Source organism: Tubulanus polymorphus, chromosome 3 (assembly GCF_964204645.1).
Source record: "Tubulanus polymorphus chromosome 3, tnTubPoly1.2, whole genome shotgun sequence".
NCBI classification, from domain to species: Eukaryota; Metazoa; Nemertea; class Palaeonemertea; order Tubulaniformes; family Tubulanidae; genus Tubulanus; species Tubulanus polymorphus.
Window position 1 is genome coordinate 22,648,022 of NC_134027.1, and position 15,465 is coordinate 22,663,486.

The 15,465-nt window shown below is 40.0% G+C and overlaps 1 protein-coding gene across 1 annotated transcript in view; it reads right to left on the bottom strand.

Moving 5' to 3' along the window:
- LOC141902813 (laminin subunit beta-1-like) overlaps nt 1-15,465 on the bottom strand; it is a 42,823-nt gene that overhangs the window by 6,591 nt on the left and 20,767 nt on the right. The window contains exons 14-26 of the mRNA XM_074790711.1: nt 14,929-15,072; nt 14,068-14,299; nt 13,263-13,426; nt 12,521-12,745; nt 12,147-12,346; nt 11,313-11,418; nt 10,445-10,636; nt 9,172-9,352; nt 8,495-8,679; nt 1,755-1,990; nt 1,227-1,412; nt 661-837; nt 29-204 (exon numbers count right to left, since the gene is read on the bottom strand). Of these exons, the coding sequence (XP_074646812.1) occupies nt 29-204; nt 661-837; nt 1,227-1,412; nt 1,755-1,990; nt 8,495-8,679; nt 9,172-9,352; nt 10,445-10,636; nt 11,313-11,418; nt 12,147-12,346; nt 12,521-12,745; nt 13,263-13,426; nt 14,068-14,299; nt 14,929-15,072 (2,404 nt within the window). The remainder of the gene's footprint in view (nt 1-28; nt 205-660; nt 838-1,226; nt 1,413-1,754; nt 1,991-8,494; nt 8,680-9,171; nt 9,353-10,444; nt 10,637-11,312; nt 11,419-12,146; nt 12,347-12,520; nt 12,746-13,262; nt 13,427-14,067; nt 14,300-14,928; nt 15,073-15,465) is intronic.

Below are 15,465 nucleotides of genomic sequence, written 5' to 3' on the forward strand. Positions count from 1 at the left end.
TATTGAAATGATGAAATAGTTGACGTACTTGGCATCATCGGCCCTGGTTTTCAGATCTTGCGCTTTACCGAGGTCGTCTCTCGTGGCGGCGAGGATTGCGTCGATGTTCGTCAGTCCTTCGATCGTTTTGTTTATCTGATTCGCGAGTTCTTTGATTTGTTCGGGCGTCAACGAAATGCTCATTCCGAGTACCTCTTCGGCGACCTATAACGAAATTAGTCAGCATTTTACGAATCCGAAAAAATCTATCATCGGAATTACTGGACCAATGTAACCGATGGTATTCATCACCGATTGCGCCTGAGTTAAGCCAGCCGTAGGTCAACCTTGCGACGCGACGCGATTTCGTGTTATGTCACAAGTCGGTTGCGACGCGATTTCCAGCGACTGTGTGCGACTAGTTGTTCCCAGTCGCAAGAGCACGTAGGTCGGTTGCGACGGTGGCTCGCGTCGCAGAAAGTAGAACACGTGGGACTCATTGCGACCGGCGTCGCTGGCAGGCGCAAGGTAGCGTAAGTCGGTCAGTTGTTGCGATGCGATCGTCGCTGGCGGTCGCAGTGAATCGCGTCGCAGTGAGTCGCAAGCCCGACCTACGCCCGGCTTTACAGATTCAGTTTCAGATTACAGGGTTCAGTTCGATAGTTTGGTTACGATACTTACCGAGCGAATGCTCGCCGGTTTAGCTCCCTTTTCAGTCAGGAATATACTTATATCGTCGATCAGATACATCAGATCATCCAGATTATTTTTCGACTGGTTGCGCGCCAATGACGCGCGTCTGAACGCCTCTTCAGCCTCGAACTGCGCCCGATTCGACGCGACTTTCGCTTTCTGGATCTGATTTGAAAATGAAATAAAACGATACATAGATTTTTACATAAAAACAATGAAATTCACACGATAATTTCTTATAGAAAATTGTGGCTGGCTCCTGAATGATCGACAAGTTGTGCTAATGTGGAGTAGGACATCAATGCCAGTTCAAATCAATATAGCCTACATTGTTCTCAAATTCAACAAAATCTAAATGAAAAACTACTAAAATTTACTAAATTTTGATCAATTATTGATATGTCTTACTGTTAGGAAGGCCAACTGGAGGGATAGCCATGGCCCATGACATGGGGTCGCCATGCAAACTGCATGAGTCTTCACGAATGTATATCCAGAAAGAGTAATTTTCAAATGAATAGAAAAGGAAAAAACAATACCAAAATTCAACGTACCTCTTCGAGAATTTTGGAGCCTTCTTTTTCTTTCTCGTCGAGCGTCTTTTCAGCTTTTTCCGACCAATCTACCGCGCCGTCGGCTTTCGTGACGGCGCCCTTATCGCAGACGAGACCTCCGCCGCACGTGCCGCAGCCGGCACCACCGCATAACTCATCGCACGGACTCCCCGGAGCTCCGCAAACCTTCAACGAAAGCGATTACATTGATGATCTCAGGAATTGTGACATTATTTCATATCTATACAATTAGGATTTTTGTCGCATTCGTTCACGTCAAGATGCAATAACATAAGCAGTTGCTGATCACAATCTGAGCAGATTGAAATCACATTTTTAAAACATCAACACAGCTTGTGCATAGATTCTGAGCTCCGCAACATAAGGCATAAAGAGGGTATAAAAATATTCATTATTCTTAAATTTCTTACACATTTTCATGATTTTTCTAATTTGTTTTCATAATCTTACAAGCGGATAACCATTTTTCAGCATGGCAGTTTCTATTTAGCGTCGTTGAAAACTCACCATTTCATTCAAGTCACCGATTCGGCCGTTCATATTGCCCAAGTGATCCTCGATTCGGTCGAGCGTTTTTTTGTTTGTTTCGACCTGTTCGTCGAACGCGTCCTGGTCGCGGTCTAAAATATCTTGCGTTATCTGTCGTAGCTGAGCCGATCGACCGGTTGCGCTCGCCGTATTATCAACTTTATACTGCGCCGCCTGTGATCTTCTTTGACTTTCCAGTATACTCTGATACGCACCTATGAAAAGAAACTACGAGCTCTAAGGATACCACGCCTGAAATCGTGAAATCCTTGCAGATCTGACGATTACGATTACGATTTCATTTACACTCCAAACATTTTCATGGTATATGGAGCTGACAATTTCAATATCTAACGCCCCCTGGTGAACAAATACAGAGCTATAAAATGGGCATCGTTTTGATGCTTTGCTCAAAGGGTTACTCGCGCGAGCATTCGGTTTTGCGCAAGTTTTTCAATTGTGCGTTCACGCGCTTGAACAGTAACTGCGGGCGTGAAAGCCTCAAGCGCGAGTGCGCGAACGCCTTCTCTCGAAGCTCAAATGCGTGAAGTGGACAGCCTACGCGTAAGATTCATAAAACCAATGAAAAACTCAAATATTGTAGAGAGAATCCCACAATAATAACGGAAAAAACAGTCCGAAAATGTAACTGGAGCTAGTAGTTTATTCGACATTTTGACTATATCCTAATGGCATCTTCAGGTATAAGGATATAGTCGAAACGTTGAATAAACTACTAGCTTCAGTTATATATTCGGACGGTTTTTTCTTTATTATTGTGGGATTCTCTCTACATCGCTTCGACACGGATAAAGTGTCTTATCGATCATGATCAAATATTTTAACGTACAACAAGAAACATCAGACATGATCGTCACCTTTAGCACCTTTAACTTTGCTCATCTTCCACAAATATTTTCATTATCAAGATTCCCTGGCGTGAAATGAAAACACCAAAAAACACTTACCAACAATAGAACTAGACAAAACTAGAAATTTGGTCATGTACACAAAGCATACGTTTAAGCCAGTACAATAGTAAAGATGAAATAAAAATACAGCAATTGAAAGTTCCAACTAAATTTAAGAAACGCATATTTTTTGTTTCTGTCGACAAATTAATAACTTTTTATTCACCACAATTTGCACTTGATTCCACTATCAACAAATAAACGTTCATGTGTGGTGTGCTATCATAAAAACAGTTTCAACAGTTGTTTTACGGCGGTTTTATCTTTATATTTTAAATGAGAACCATTTTTCTATGCATTATTCAAGGAGGGAGGCGATATCGTATATTTTATTCATATATATTGATAAGACCTTCTCAAGCACTCCTAAAACCTTAAAAACCTGGCGGCCTACGCTTACATGTAGTGCAATGCATGAGGATTCATCATGAATATATGTGGTTGCGGGTTTCCCAAAATCTGCTTAACGGATGATCATCAAATATCTGAATATCGCATTTACGTATTAGAGCTATAAAAATGTTCTCAAAAAATCATGCGTACACGAACGGGCGGAGTGGTGACTCAAAGACTTCATTAAGAGATGGAGTATGCCTGAAGATCAAATAAAATCATTCGCGTTGGTGAATATTTTTGTAAACATCAGAATATCTACAGACATAACTCCTCAGTCATCCACAGCCTGGATATGGCACTGGCTTAAACATTTAATTCAATATGTAAATGTGAAGTATGGATGATAGAGTTTTGAAAGTTATTACTGTTATTATTATTACTGTTATTATTATCGTTATTATTATTATTTTTATTATTATTATTATTATTATTATTACTTCTATAATCATTATAATTCTTTCAGGTGCAGTGACTTGTACAGCCTCTAGGCTTTCACTGCTTCCTTCATTTAACTGTTATTTCTCTTCACTATTGTCGTTATTATATCTTGTACTTTAAGTTAAATGAAAAATAAATTATTAAAGTGTGCTGATAAGACAAGCCACTAATGTCTGGTAGTTGTACTTATGTAGTGCATTTTCGATTAAAATGTCTTGCGTTCTGAACAAACTGAGAAGTGTGGACGATCATAAAATATAGGAACGGTGACATACTATCAAATTGAGTCACGCGAAACTGATTGGTAGAACCTGCCATAGTTCAATATTGCCGGATAAGATTTCACCGTGGAAAATCGCTTCATGCCAGACTTTCGCAAGTCTCAAGTTCGCATTCAGTACTTTTTCATTAAGAACATCTATGAATCCAATATGGCTTCCGAAACTAAAAATAGCCCTTCCATCCGCGCGCAGGTGTAAATGAGCTCCGGTTACGAAACGGCCAATAGCCTCGTACCCTGGATCAGCCAAAGCTCGGTCCAGGATGCTCAACTGTCCGGCTTCGTCAATCGGTAGGTAAAAACAAGGAGTATGCCAGAATATCAAATCGAACTTTTCGTCTTCGCGAAGATTTTCGAAAACATCCGAATATCGCACCTCTCCCGGGACGGCGTGACGCTCGAAATTAACTTTAGTATTCTCCAAAGCTTGTCGGTTGATGTCGGTCGCCAGCACGTAGTTCAGCTTCGATTTATTACGCAAATAATGTACGACACTGACGCAACCAGTTCCGCACCCGATTTCTAGTAATCGAGCGCCGTCTACTGTCTGTACCGGTAAATTCAGCGCCATCGATTCGAAACCGCCGCGAAAGTACACGTCGCGAAAATGAACGAATTTTTCACCGCAAAACTCGAACTCGCGTCGACCTCCATCTTCAGTAATAAACTTCGAATTCATTTCCTGCAGTCGTCTCGATTCAGTCAAAATCTCCTTAGTTTTCTCAAATTTTTCCAGGTCCAAAAAAGTCGCCATTTAAAAAAAATCTTTCCTCCAACTGTGAACCGTATAGATATAATACCTAATGAGTAAATGTGTCTTTATCGTTATCTGAAGTATATTTCGATTTGTAAGTGTTTGATGTTCTAGTTTTTGTTGTTCCTTATCATTCTAGAACCAATACAAGTATCAAACTGTTATCAAAATTTTTTCGATTTTTCAATATTTCGATTTGTAAGTGTTTAATGTTCAAGTTTTTGTTGTTCCTTATCATTCTAGAACCAATACAAGTGTCAAACTGTTATCCAAAATGGATCGAAATCTGTAAGAATGGAGATAATGTGATGCAATATCTGATTGCGGATTCTATAAGTTACATGAAAGTAGATGATAGCTAGTGTGCTGTTGATTCTATTGTAATAAAATTACTCATAAAAACAGAAAATTACTGTATTTAGCCTTAAAATACTGGAATACTAAACACCAGTCAACTCAGATCAGCCTTTTGATAATATATAACCAGTAATAAACTGTTTCAGGTCAAAGGTTAGTGACGTGTGAAAATCAGCGGCATGTAACTCTAGCTAGCCAATCAAAACCCTAACGCTAGGTCACCAGACCATCTGTGCCATGTAACCCTAGCAGCAAATCACAGCCCAATCCTAACCACCAAGCAGAAGATTTGTCACTTCAATAGCCATCAGTTCTCATTGAACTTCATTCATGCTTTAATCGCTTCAAGGGCATTTAGTAATATCAAGTTATGAACCATCAAATTTGCAATCAAAAACAATCCAAATCCGAGATAGCTGCAGGGTGCTGGCTTAAGTGCGACAGGGTCTGAGCTCCACAGTTTCAATTTCCAGATTAGAGGAAGAATTAATCCATCCCATCGATGTAACGAAAGTACGCAGACAGAAACAATAAAGAAACCGATTCATCACCGTTATCATCAATTTATAATCACGAGTATATTAATCAGATATCAAATTTTGAAACAGATTATATAACGAAATGAACAAGAAGAAAATCACTTTTAAATATCGGCACAATAATTCACCTTTGCGACGAGGTGGCCACTTTCCCCTCATTACAAATTCCCTGAGTTATCCATGTTGCAACATGAAATTCCTCGAGTGAATTGGTAATTAATTATGAATGATGGAATTTCTGCGTTTTACATTCATTCATCTTTCATAAATCACACATTGATAAAGGAAATAGCATATTCAGACCTGCCAACTCCAGAAATATGTTGTCAGTACAAATTTTCAAATTTGTCAGTATTTTCTTGAGTTTGTCAGTCACTAGTGACGCGACCCGAAACAGCTTCGAGTTCTGGTCAAAAAAAGAATTTCTAACCAAAACATTGTAAGAATTAATCCTATCACTTATATAAGAACTAAATAATTATCAGTGTTAATATATCTTACAAAAAAGAAAATTTTCTAAGAAATTTGATTTCTATATTTTACAGTATCTAATCTTATTTAATCTGAAAAGTATCTAATTCAAGCGATTTGTACACAATGCGACTGTTGATAAGATGAATAGCTAATAGCATTCCACCGCTAATTGTAGCCCCACTATCGACAATTGAGTCGACTATTTTAAAGCGGCGGCTCAAAAATCTATTCAAGACCGTACTAAATAGATAGTGAAAATACGGAGAAACTGTAAGGGTTGGCAGGTCTGCATATTTATAGTGTATCCAAATTCATTCCGCGAGTTTTCCAGTTTTTTTTCCACAAATGTTTTCCTTGGTTTTTCTGATTCCACGAGTTTTCCAGGTTTTCCAGGTCAAAGGCTACCCAGTTTAAGCAACCATCAAAATCTACTCAAACCTGACGGATAGAAAAATCTATCACGGCGACACGGTAATGTTACTCAGCACTGTTCGGTATAACCTGCCACAATTCAATATCTCCGTTTAAAATTTCGCTATAATTCATCGCTTCGTGCCAGATTTTCTTCACCGTCAAATTTGCTTTCTTCGCTTTTTCGTTCAGGACTTCTAGAAATCCGAAGTTGCTTCCGAAACTGAAAACAGCGCGTCCGCCCGGGCGCAGGTAGTCGCGAGCTTCAGTAATAAAACGACCGATAGCCTCGTACCCGCGATCGACCAATGACCGATCAAGGATGCTTAAATCGCCGACTTCACCAATCCGCTGGTAAAGATACGGCGGATGCCAGAAAATCAAATCGAACTTCTCGTCTTCACGAAGATTTTCGAAAACGTCGGAATATCGCACCTCTCCCGGGACGGCGTGACGCTCGAAATTAACCTTAGTATTCTCTAAAGCTTGTCGGTTGATGTCGGTCGCCAGCACGTAGTTAAGCTTCGATTTATTGCGCAAATAGTGAATGACACTGATGCAACCAGTCCCACATCCGATTTCTAGGAATCGAGCGCCGTCTACCGTTTGTTCCGGTAAGTTCAGCGCCATCGCGTCGTAGCCCGGGTGATAATAGACGTCGGGAAAATTTACGAATTTTTCACCGCAGAACTCGAACTCGTGTCGGCCTCCATCTTCGGTAACCAACTTCTGATTCACGTCTTGCAGACGTCGAGATTCTGCCAAAATCTCATCAGATCTCTCCAATTTTTTCTGATCCAAAGAAGTCGTCATTTTGATAGTTTAAGCTTTATCGAGTTGAAACGAGTGATCGTAGCTCAGACAGTTCACATTATATACAATGTCTGATCTGATAAATATGTCTACTGTTCTAGTTTTTTTAATATCAAGTTCACTCTATGGTGACTAGTGATTGAGTTCATCCGATAAGTCCAAGGTTCACCTCAGTAATTGGCAAACCATAAAGAAGCTACACGCCTCATAATTCACACCAAAATGACCTTTTTGGGAACACAAATCTCGTGTCCGATCAACCCAATCTTCACGGGCCCTTGGAGGATAACCCTTAAGCCTAGCGCACATCGACACTGCGATTGGAGACAACTAGTTGCTACCGAACGATTACCCCGCGCACATCGAAATCTAGTTACAACCGGTCAGTTGCAGCAACTGCATGGCGCGTGTCGATCGTCGAGATCCAGAGCGCGCACATTGACGGATATGACTGCGATTGAGTACAACCAGTTGCTCAAAAGTAGAACATGGGCAACTGGCTGGAACTGGAGATAGATCGACGCTTACCAATCGTAAGCTCGCTCACATCGACACATTCAAGCAACTGATCGTATCCAGCCAGTTCCTCTCATGCGCCGTAAACTGCCTTGCAACCAGTTGTCTCCAATCGCAGTGTCGATGTGCGCTAGGCTTAAGACATATGAATTCAAGATAATTGATCAAAGCCTTTTTAAAATTTTCCTTTGAAAATTAATGAATTTTAAGACGTGCGGATTTCGTCGAACAAGAATGACCCCACAATAATGGCCCCTAGGTGGCCATCTCGATTCCGATCGAGCAAGTTTACGGCATAAACATTGTTAAAAAAAAAATATCACGACAATCCACTGAAAGGTTTTCGAAACTTCCCAAATCACTGGATTCTGTCCATAGAAAAATGGACCGATCATGAATCAATTGCAGATCACAATATACGTGATAAAACGATAAGAGTAAAATCCCACAATAAATGTATTAAATGATAAAATGTTTATTTAAAACATATGAGAAATATTTCGGGTGGTTACTACCACCCTTCTTCAGTCTAAAATGAAGTCTTCTTTTAGACTGAAGAAGGGTGGTAGTAACCACCCGAAATATTTCTCATATGTTTTAAATGAACATTTTATCATTTAATTCATTTATTGTGGCATTTTACTCGTATGGACAGACAAACAAACTAACAATGCATACAGTAAATGCGATAGCCCTGAGTGAACTAAATCACACCTCTTCAGAGTTATCTGGACAATCAAAAAGGAAGATCATCTTAAAATGTCTCATACCTTCGACGTTGCTATCGCGAATGTCAGTCGCGTTGGCTTTCAATTCTTCGGCCGTTTTTTTTAAAGCAATCAACCGCTCTTTTATATTCTCCACTCTGTTGTTAGTCGCCGCTATATCCAGCGTGTTATTCGTTAGTTTGTCGTCGATCGTGTTCAAAATTTCGTCGCTGTCCGTCAAGTTTTTCCTGCAATTATCGGTAGAGAGAAAATTTCACCGATGCCCTCGGATACGCAGTTGACGTCCTAAACTAACTACGATGCTAAGTGAAGAGAAAATAAATTTCTCGAACATTTCCCAGCTAAGAGGAAAACCTAAATGCTATTTATTCACCAATTAACCCTTTCAGTGCTGACTAATTAATACCCTATAGTGCTAGAGATAATTTGAAAATGTTTAAAAATTCCACCCTAGTGTGTTGAATAACGGAAATACCACTATAGTGCGTCTACACCGCGGCGCGGTGTATCATTAGTTAATAGTATTTCACCATGTCTGACAAGTGCTGCCATTTTTCAAGAGAGATAATTACTAATTACCTCAATACATCGCAGTACGTTGTACTAGCAAAATCCATCACTGATTTATACACCGCAGTGCGGTGTAGACGCACTGAAAGGGTTACCGGTAATCTAAACCAACTTTTGAGCAGCGTGAAGGGATTAACCTTTTAACTCACCTGAGTTTTTCGAGTTTCATCTGTAGTTCATTAATATCGTTGAAGCTGACATTCGTATTGTGCAGAATCATTTTAACCTCTTCCAGATTGTCCTCCATGGCTTTAAACTCCTTTTCGAATGCTCCCGGTGCGCCGGTTGTCTTTATATTCTTCGCGTCGTCCATCAAACGATTGGTTTCGGCTTAAAAAGAAAAAAAAAACAAGTGAGAACTAAGTGAAAATCCATCCGGCGCAACTTTATCCGATGATTCTTCAAAATATCATTCTTAACCGAATAAACTTTTAAGTAAATCGCCAATCAAGTACATGGAGAGAGAGTAGAAAAGTCTATCCTATGTATCTTTTCATAGGTTTGTACGATAATATTTGGATTCAGGAGCTAAAGGTCCTACGTTAAAAGTTGATTGAAAATGAATCATTTTCATCAACGTAACAGACCCACTTTTAGTCACACCATCTGGTGATAGGATAGCCTGATTGTGCGAGAGCCCATAGAATTGAAAACAAAATTCTATATCGAAATCATGATTTTATAGTAAGTATGTAATTCAGCATGCAGTTCCACTGTTGTGAGTTGAAATTCGATCTCGTGGTTTAGTAATCGAAAATGTACTAATCATAACTCAAACCTACTTCAGAACTCTGTCCTGAATTCATTTCTACACTTGTGAAAAGAGTTTAAATCAGTCCAATTCTGAATGAGTTATCTCTGAGGTAATTCGAATTACATGTAAAAATGGGGAACTAGCTCCTGTTCTTCAGTAACGAAAAACTAAGGGGATAAAAGGCTTTTAAGCACGAATAATATATTAATAATAATTTATTGAGCCTAAAATCCATATAAAATATGCTCATTGGCTTTACAATATAAAGATACAATTTAAACATAAAGATAGAAAAAATAATTTATATCATTAGTTAAAAGCTTTAGTGAACAAATGGGTTGCGATTTAAAAACATCAGTAGAAGGACTAGATTTAATTGCATCTGGTAAGGAGTTGCAAAGTAGTGAGGCGGAGTAAGAAAAGGCCCTGTGACCCGCAGAGACTAGATTGACACGAGGGATGACTAGAAGTGATTGACTGTTTGATCTTAACACTCTAGACGAATGCAAATTTTAGCTGATTTTAAACACCCCCTTTATTACGTACCCAATAATAGTGCAGCAGTATGTACACAGTGGCCAATTTTGAGCCCTCACTGCATCGATGCGTACGTACTAAATGAAATTCCCCGAAACGTCGTTTTGCCGTTTTGCTAAAAGATACAATACCTCGTAAATCCTGAATGATTTTATCCCAGTTGTCGAAGCATTCTCCGCACGGGATACAGTTCGGCAGCGAGCCGGTCGTGCCGCGGTCGCACCTGTCGCACTTCAACCCGGTGACGCCCGAGTGACACAGACACTGCCCCGTGTGACGGTCGCATTGTAAAGTTTGCGAACCCTCGCGATTACATTCGCACGCTGAAAAATATAACGATTACGAAATTTCAGTTGAAATCGAGCTGAATTATCAACAAACATTGAACACTATTCTTGATATCATTGCGATAGAATATCAATTGAATTTCCATCCCCTAACCTAGGTAGGCTAGTACGATAGGACGCCGCAAAGGATGATATTCGCTCGAGCGAGGACCCGCTTAGTGCATTAGTGTAGTAGGACATGAAATATTGTGACAATAGAGGATTCCACTTTTGGCAAGTGAGGATCCACCATGTGCGCTAGTGTACAATAGGATATCAACTACGGTGGCAAGTGAGATTCCACCTGGTGCGTGCGCGCGCTAGTGTGCAGTTGGACATCAACTACTGTAGCAATGGATCATTTCCACTTGTGGCAAGTGAAGATCCACCAGGTGCACTAGTGTGCAATAGGACATCGATGTCGGATTTCTCCTCAGATTCAATCAAAATATATCATAAATGTACTCAAATTGGATGAAGACACCATTCAACAATGAATCCAGGAGATCAATTTGAGTTTATCAAGGAACTAGATTTTTTCTATTTTTGACGTAGGGCGATTAAAAACATCCACGAAAATTGTTGAAAAAATAATGAAATTTTGATTGAGTTTGTCGCAATCTCTGATGGGAAAGCTTCATAGGGTCGGTACGGCTATGTCATGGTTACTTACGCCTGCAGCCGACATCCGGGTTCATAGGTTCACCCCAGTAATCGGTCTCACAATCGCTACAAGTCCTACCACCTCGCCCTGGTTTACACGGACACTGACCATCAAACTACAAAAAAAGTTCACATTTAAGAAACTAAGTTTACCATAACGCACATTGTTAGCCGTCAACAAAACTCAGTCCACTCGAAACAATCCACTAGAGAAATTGTTGGTTCTCAATGCCCAGATTTGGATATTCTCGTTGCTGCCCTTATTGGAACATGCGAAAACCATCTTAGGTTTCAAGCTATGATTCATTTTTTGAAGACAACATTAAACCAATGATTTTAATCATTTACGTTCTTAGTCTGAAGAATATTCCTATCAATGCAAACTGTGACGAGTCACAACATCCAGTTTCAAATACTCTTAAGTTTTACTCAAAACCTGGCAGATCTAGTATCCTCAAATATCCAGCACTGCTTTGCTGGTCATTCCCCGGAAAATTTTGAAAAATAAATCTAATTTTCATGCATTCTAAGTATTTCTATACACTGTTTTATCATCTGATATGTTTGAAGTGTACAATGTTCTTAGACATGTATTGGTGCAAATATTCCAAGGGCCGGCTACATTGTCAAGACGTAAGGCCAAAAGTGATCTTAAACCTTAACACTGGTCTTAAGTTGTTAGATTGGCTATAGAACTTAGTTTGTCTTAGACCGGTCTTAAGTCTAAGCCCTGTCTAACAGGCCCCTGGGGGGAAGCACCTTAGATGTGCACCTGCTATAACGATACCAAAGGATCACATAAATGGGCTCCATCTATAATAATTCAGAGAAAACATGTGAATACCTGGTTACATTGAGAATCTAACGAACCGTCAGGATCGCACTGACACGCCTCGCAACCCTGTCCGCTGGCGATGCGCCAATGATCGGCCTCGCATCGGTCGCACCTCGGTCCGATCACGTGCGGTAAACACGGGCATTGTCCCGTGATACGGTCGCAAACGCCACCCGCCGGATCCGTTCCCAATACGTCGCAAATACAAGCTGAAATAATCATAGATCAATCAGTAGTTATATTCTTCTTGTTTAATCAATTGTTATCCAGACCACATTTCTAATATTCCATAGCTTCAGACACAAAACTTAACATTTCATTTAACTTTTCCAAGCCTTCAACTTTTCCAGGACTAGCGCAAATATAATTAATATTCTTCTTACCTTGACAGCTATGTTGCGTAGCGTCGCCGTAAAAACCAGATCGGCATTTCTCGCAGCTGAAGCCTTGCGTGTTGTAGAGACATTTCTTGCACTCGCCGGTCGTCGCGTCGCAGCTTCCCGGGTCCTCGAAGTCGATGTTATTGTTACAGATACAGCGTTGACACGTGCCGCCCGGAATCAACGGATTGCCGAAATAGTTATCGGCACACCGATCGCACGCATTGCCTAGAAACGATAACACAGCAATTCCGTTTATTCAATCAGAATACTGTAGATGAATTTAGATTGGCTGGTCAGAAGAACGGAGGATCGATCAGATCATCCAATCGGAATAGAGGAATTTAGATTGATCAGTGAAAAAACACGAATCAATATCATGCTTAAATAGGAGTGGACTCCAGATTGCGCAAAAAGAAAAGTTCAGACAGTCCGATCAGAACAGAGGAATTTTGACTATCCAATCAGGGACGAGGATTTGAAATTGTCTAATCAGAACCGTTCAGATTGTCCAATCAGATGTTTTCAATCTGAAGAGAGGAACTCAGATTGTCCAATCAGTTTTGCTTGTTAATGTAGATATGAATTTCTAAGAAACTTAAATTCTGCCAAACGAAGCTCCATTCTGGATCAACAAGTACAATTCCTTTAAAAAAAATCCTACAACAGTGCCATCAGCATAAACGTAGCTATGTAAAATCCACACAATACATTCTCAATTCTTGCACATATCAAACATATTTACCTATGAATCCTTGTTTGCAGTCGCACAGCATAGCCTCGGTAACGAGATCCAGAGTACAGGTGTCGGCGTGCTGGAAACCGCTATCAGCGCCACCTGGACACATACACGGGCGACAAGGCGGGCCAACTCCGAGTCGGGGATCACCGAAATATCCAGTCAAACATCTAAACAATGGAAAGACGTACTATTAGTCATCAAATTCCCCATGTAACGAATGACATAATTTAGCTACTTAAAATCGAATTAAACCACAACTTTGGAGCTAGCACCAGATACCAGTTTAATAGTTAAAATGGGACTCTTAGAGTTGATCTTAATTGAAAATGAACTTATTCAACACGAGTCATTATCCATAACTAAAGAAACAGTTGAATTATTGCTAGTTGAACAAGTTCAATTCAAATTATGTTTGACAGCCATATGTATTATTAATTATGCCATAATCAATTACTAGTTATGGAGATTACTAATAATAGTAGCGGCAATTATGATTACTAATTATGGAAGCATCCATATCAATTAATTGAGTGAGTAGATAATTAATTAATTAAGGAACAACAAACTAAAACAAATCAGAGAAATAAATCAAAATGACAGTCTACCTATAAATACTGTTGTTTTTCTATTGACTATACTCATTCATCTGATGAAGCTTCTATTCATTAGAAGCGAAAGCTCATGCTTCAAATGAATAGTTAACCTATACAGTACTACTCGTCTCGTTACTTATTTTAAACATGGTTAACACGGCTACTCTACGAAAAATATTGAATTATGGACGTAGCCATATTGAAAGCATACATACTTGTCACAGTAATGTCCCGAAGTCGAATCGCGGCAGTCGATACACTTTCCGCCGCGGTTCTCGCACGTATCCGCGTGGCCGTTGCACTCGCAACGTTGACAATCGGGGAAATTCCAGAATCCCGGCTGACACTCGTTGCAGTGCTGCCCGTACGCGTTCGCGATGCAGAAACACTGTCCGTTGTTGACGTCGCAGAAGTTGTCGACGGAGCCCGACGTGTCGCAATCGCAGGCTGTAAATAAACAAATCGAGCTACGTAAGACGAGTGTTTTCAGTAAGAAATTAACAAGCCAGGTCCCTTCGAAAAACGAGGGGAGGGTCCCATAATATGTCAGACACTGAAACGAAAGCTGGTTTGAATAAACAGGTGGGTCCTTGAAAAACGACAGACGGGTCTGGGACCCGGGACCTGGCTCTCATTGAAAACACTGAAGACACAACGATGTTAACATCCTTACCAAACCCCTAAACAACCGGAACTGCCTTTGGTTTACATCTATGACAAAATCAGGATTTGAATAATACCAAACTGTGAGTGAGTAATGACTTTCAAACACTCTTAAGTTTCACTTAAACATGGCTGAATCACAACTGATGCATCCGAGAATAATCCAAACCCACTCAAACATCCATAGAGCCTTATCCCAAGGGTTCTACAGTGAAACTTGCATACACTTATCATCCTCAGTCCTCACATTATATAAACTGTCTTTATTTAGGGACTCAATTTGTTTTCCTGATGCAAATTACTCAAGATTACTTCAGATATGAAAGTTAGGTGCCAATTTTAAACGACACAAACGAAGTCAACTGCCCTAGAATAGCGTGTTAGAATTAATAAGAGAGCTTTTCTCTGTTTACCTGTGCATCCGTTTGGTCCGAATCCGTAGGTACCGGGAGCGCATTGGTCGCATCGTCTGCCTATCACATTCGGTTTACACTGACACTGTCCTCCTAAAGTGTTACATTCGTTGCTCGTGGAACCCATCGGATCGCAATCGCATTCTACAAAATATCAAAAAGAAACTATTGTTAAAATGGAATAGAAAGTACTTCATTTCTTCTGACTATCAAAGAAGACCTAGGTTAACTTGAATATCCAAAAAATATTAGCCTGGGGTCAGTTGCACAGTCGTGACTTAAGTCCAATAGTGGTCTTAAATCTTAAGACTGGTCTTAAGTTATTAGATTGGTTATAGAACTAAGTTGGTCTTAGGCAGGTCTTAAGTCTAAGCCATGACTACGCAACCGGCCCCAGGTTTCATGTGCACGTTCAAAGCTTGTATAAAGAACAGTATAAGTCCATCTTGATTCTATAGCCAATCTAACAACTTAAAACTCTTTTATGTCCATCTTGGTTCTATAACCTATCTAACAACTAAAGACCATTCACAGTTC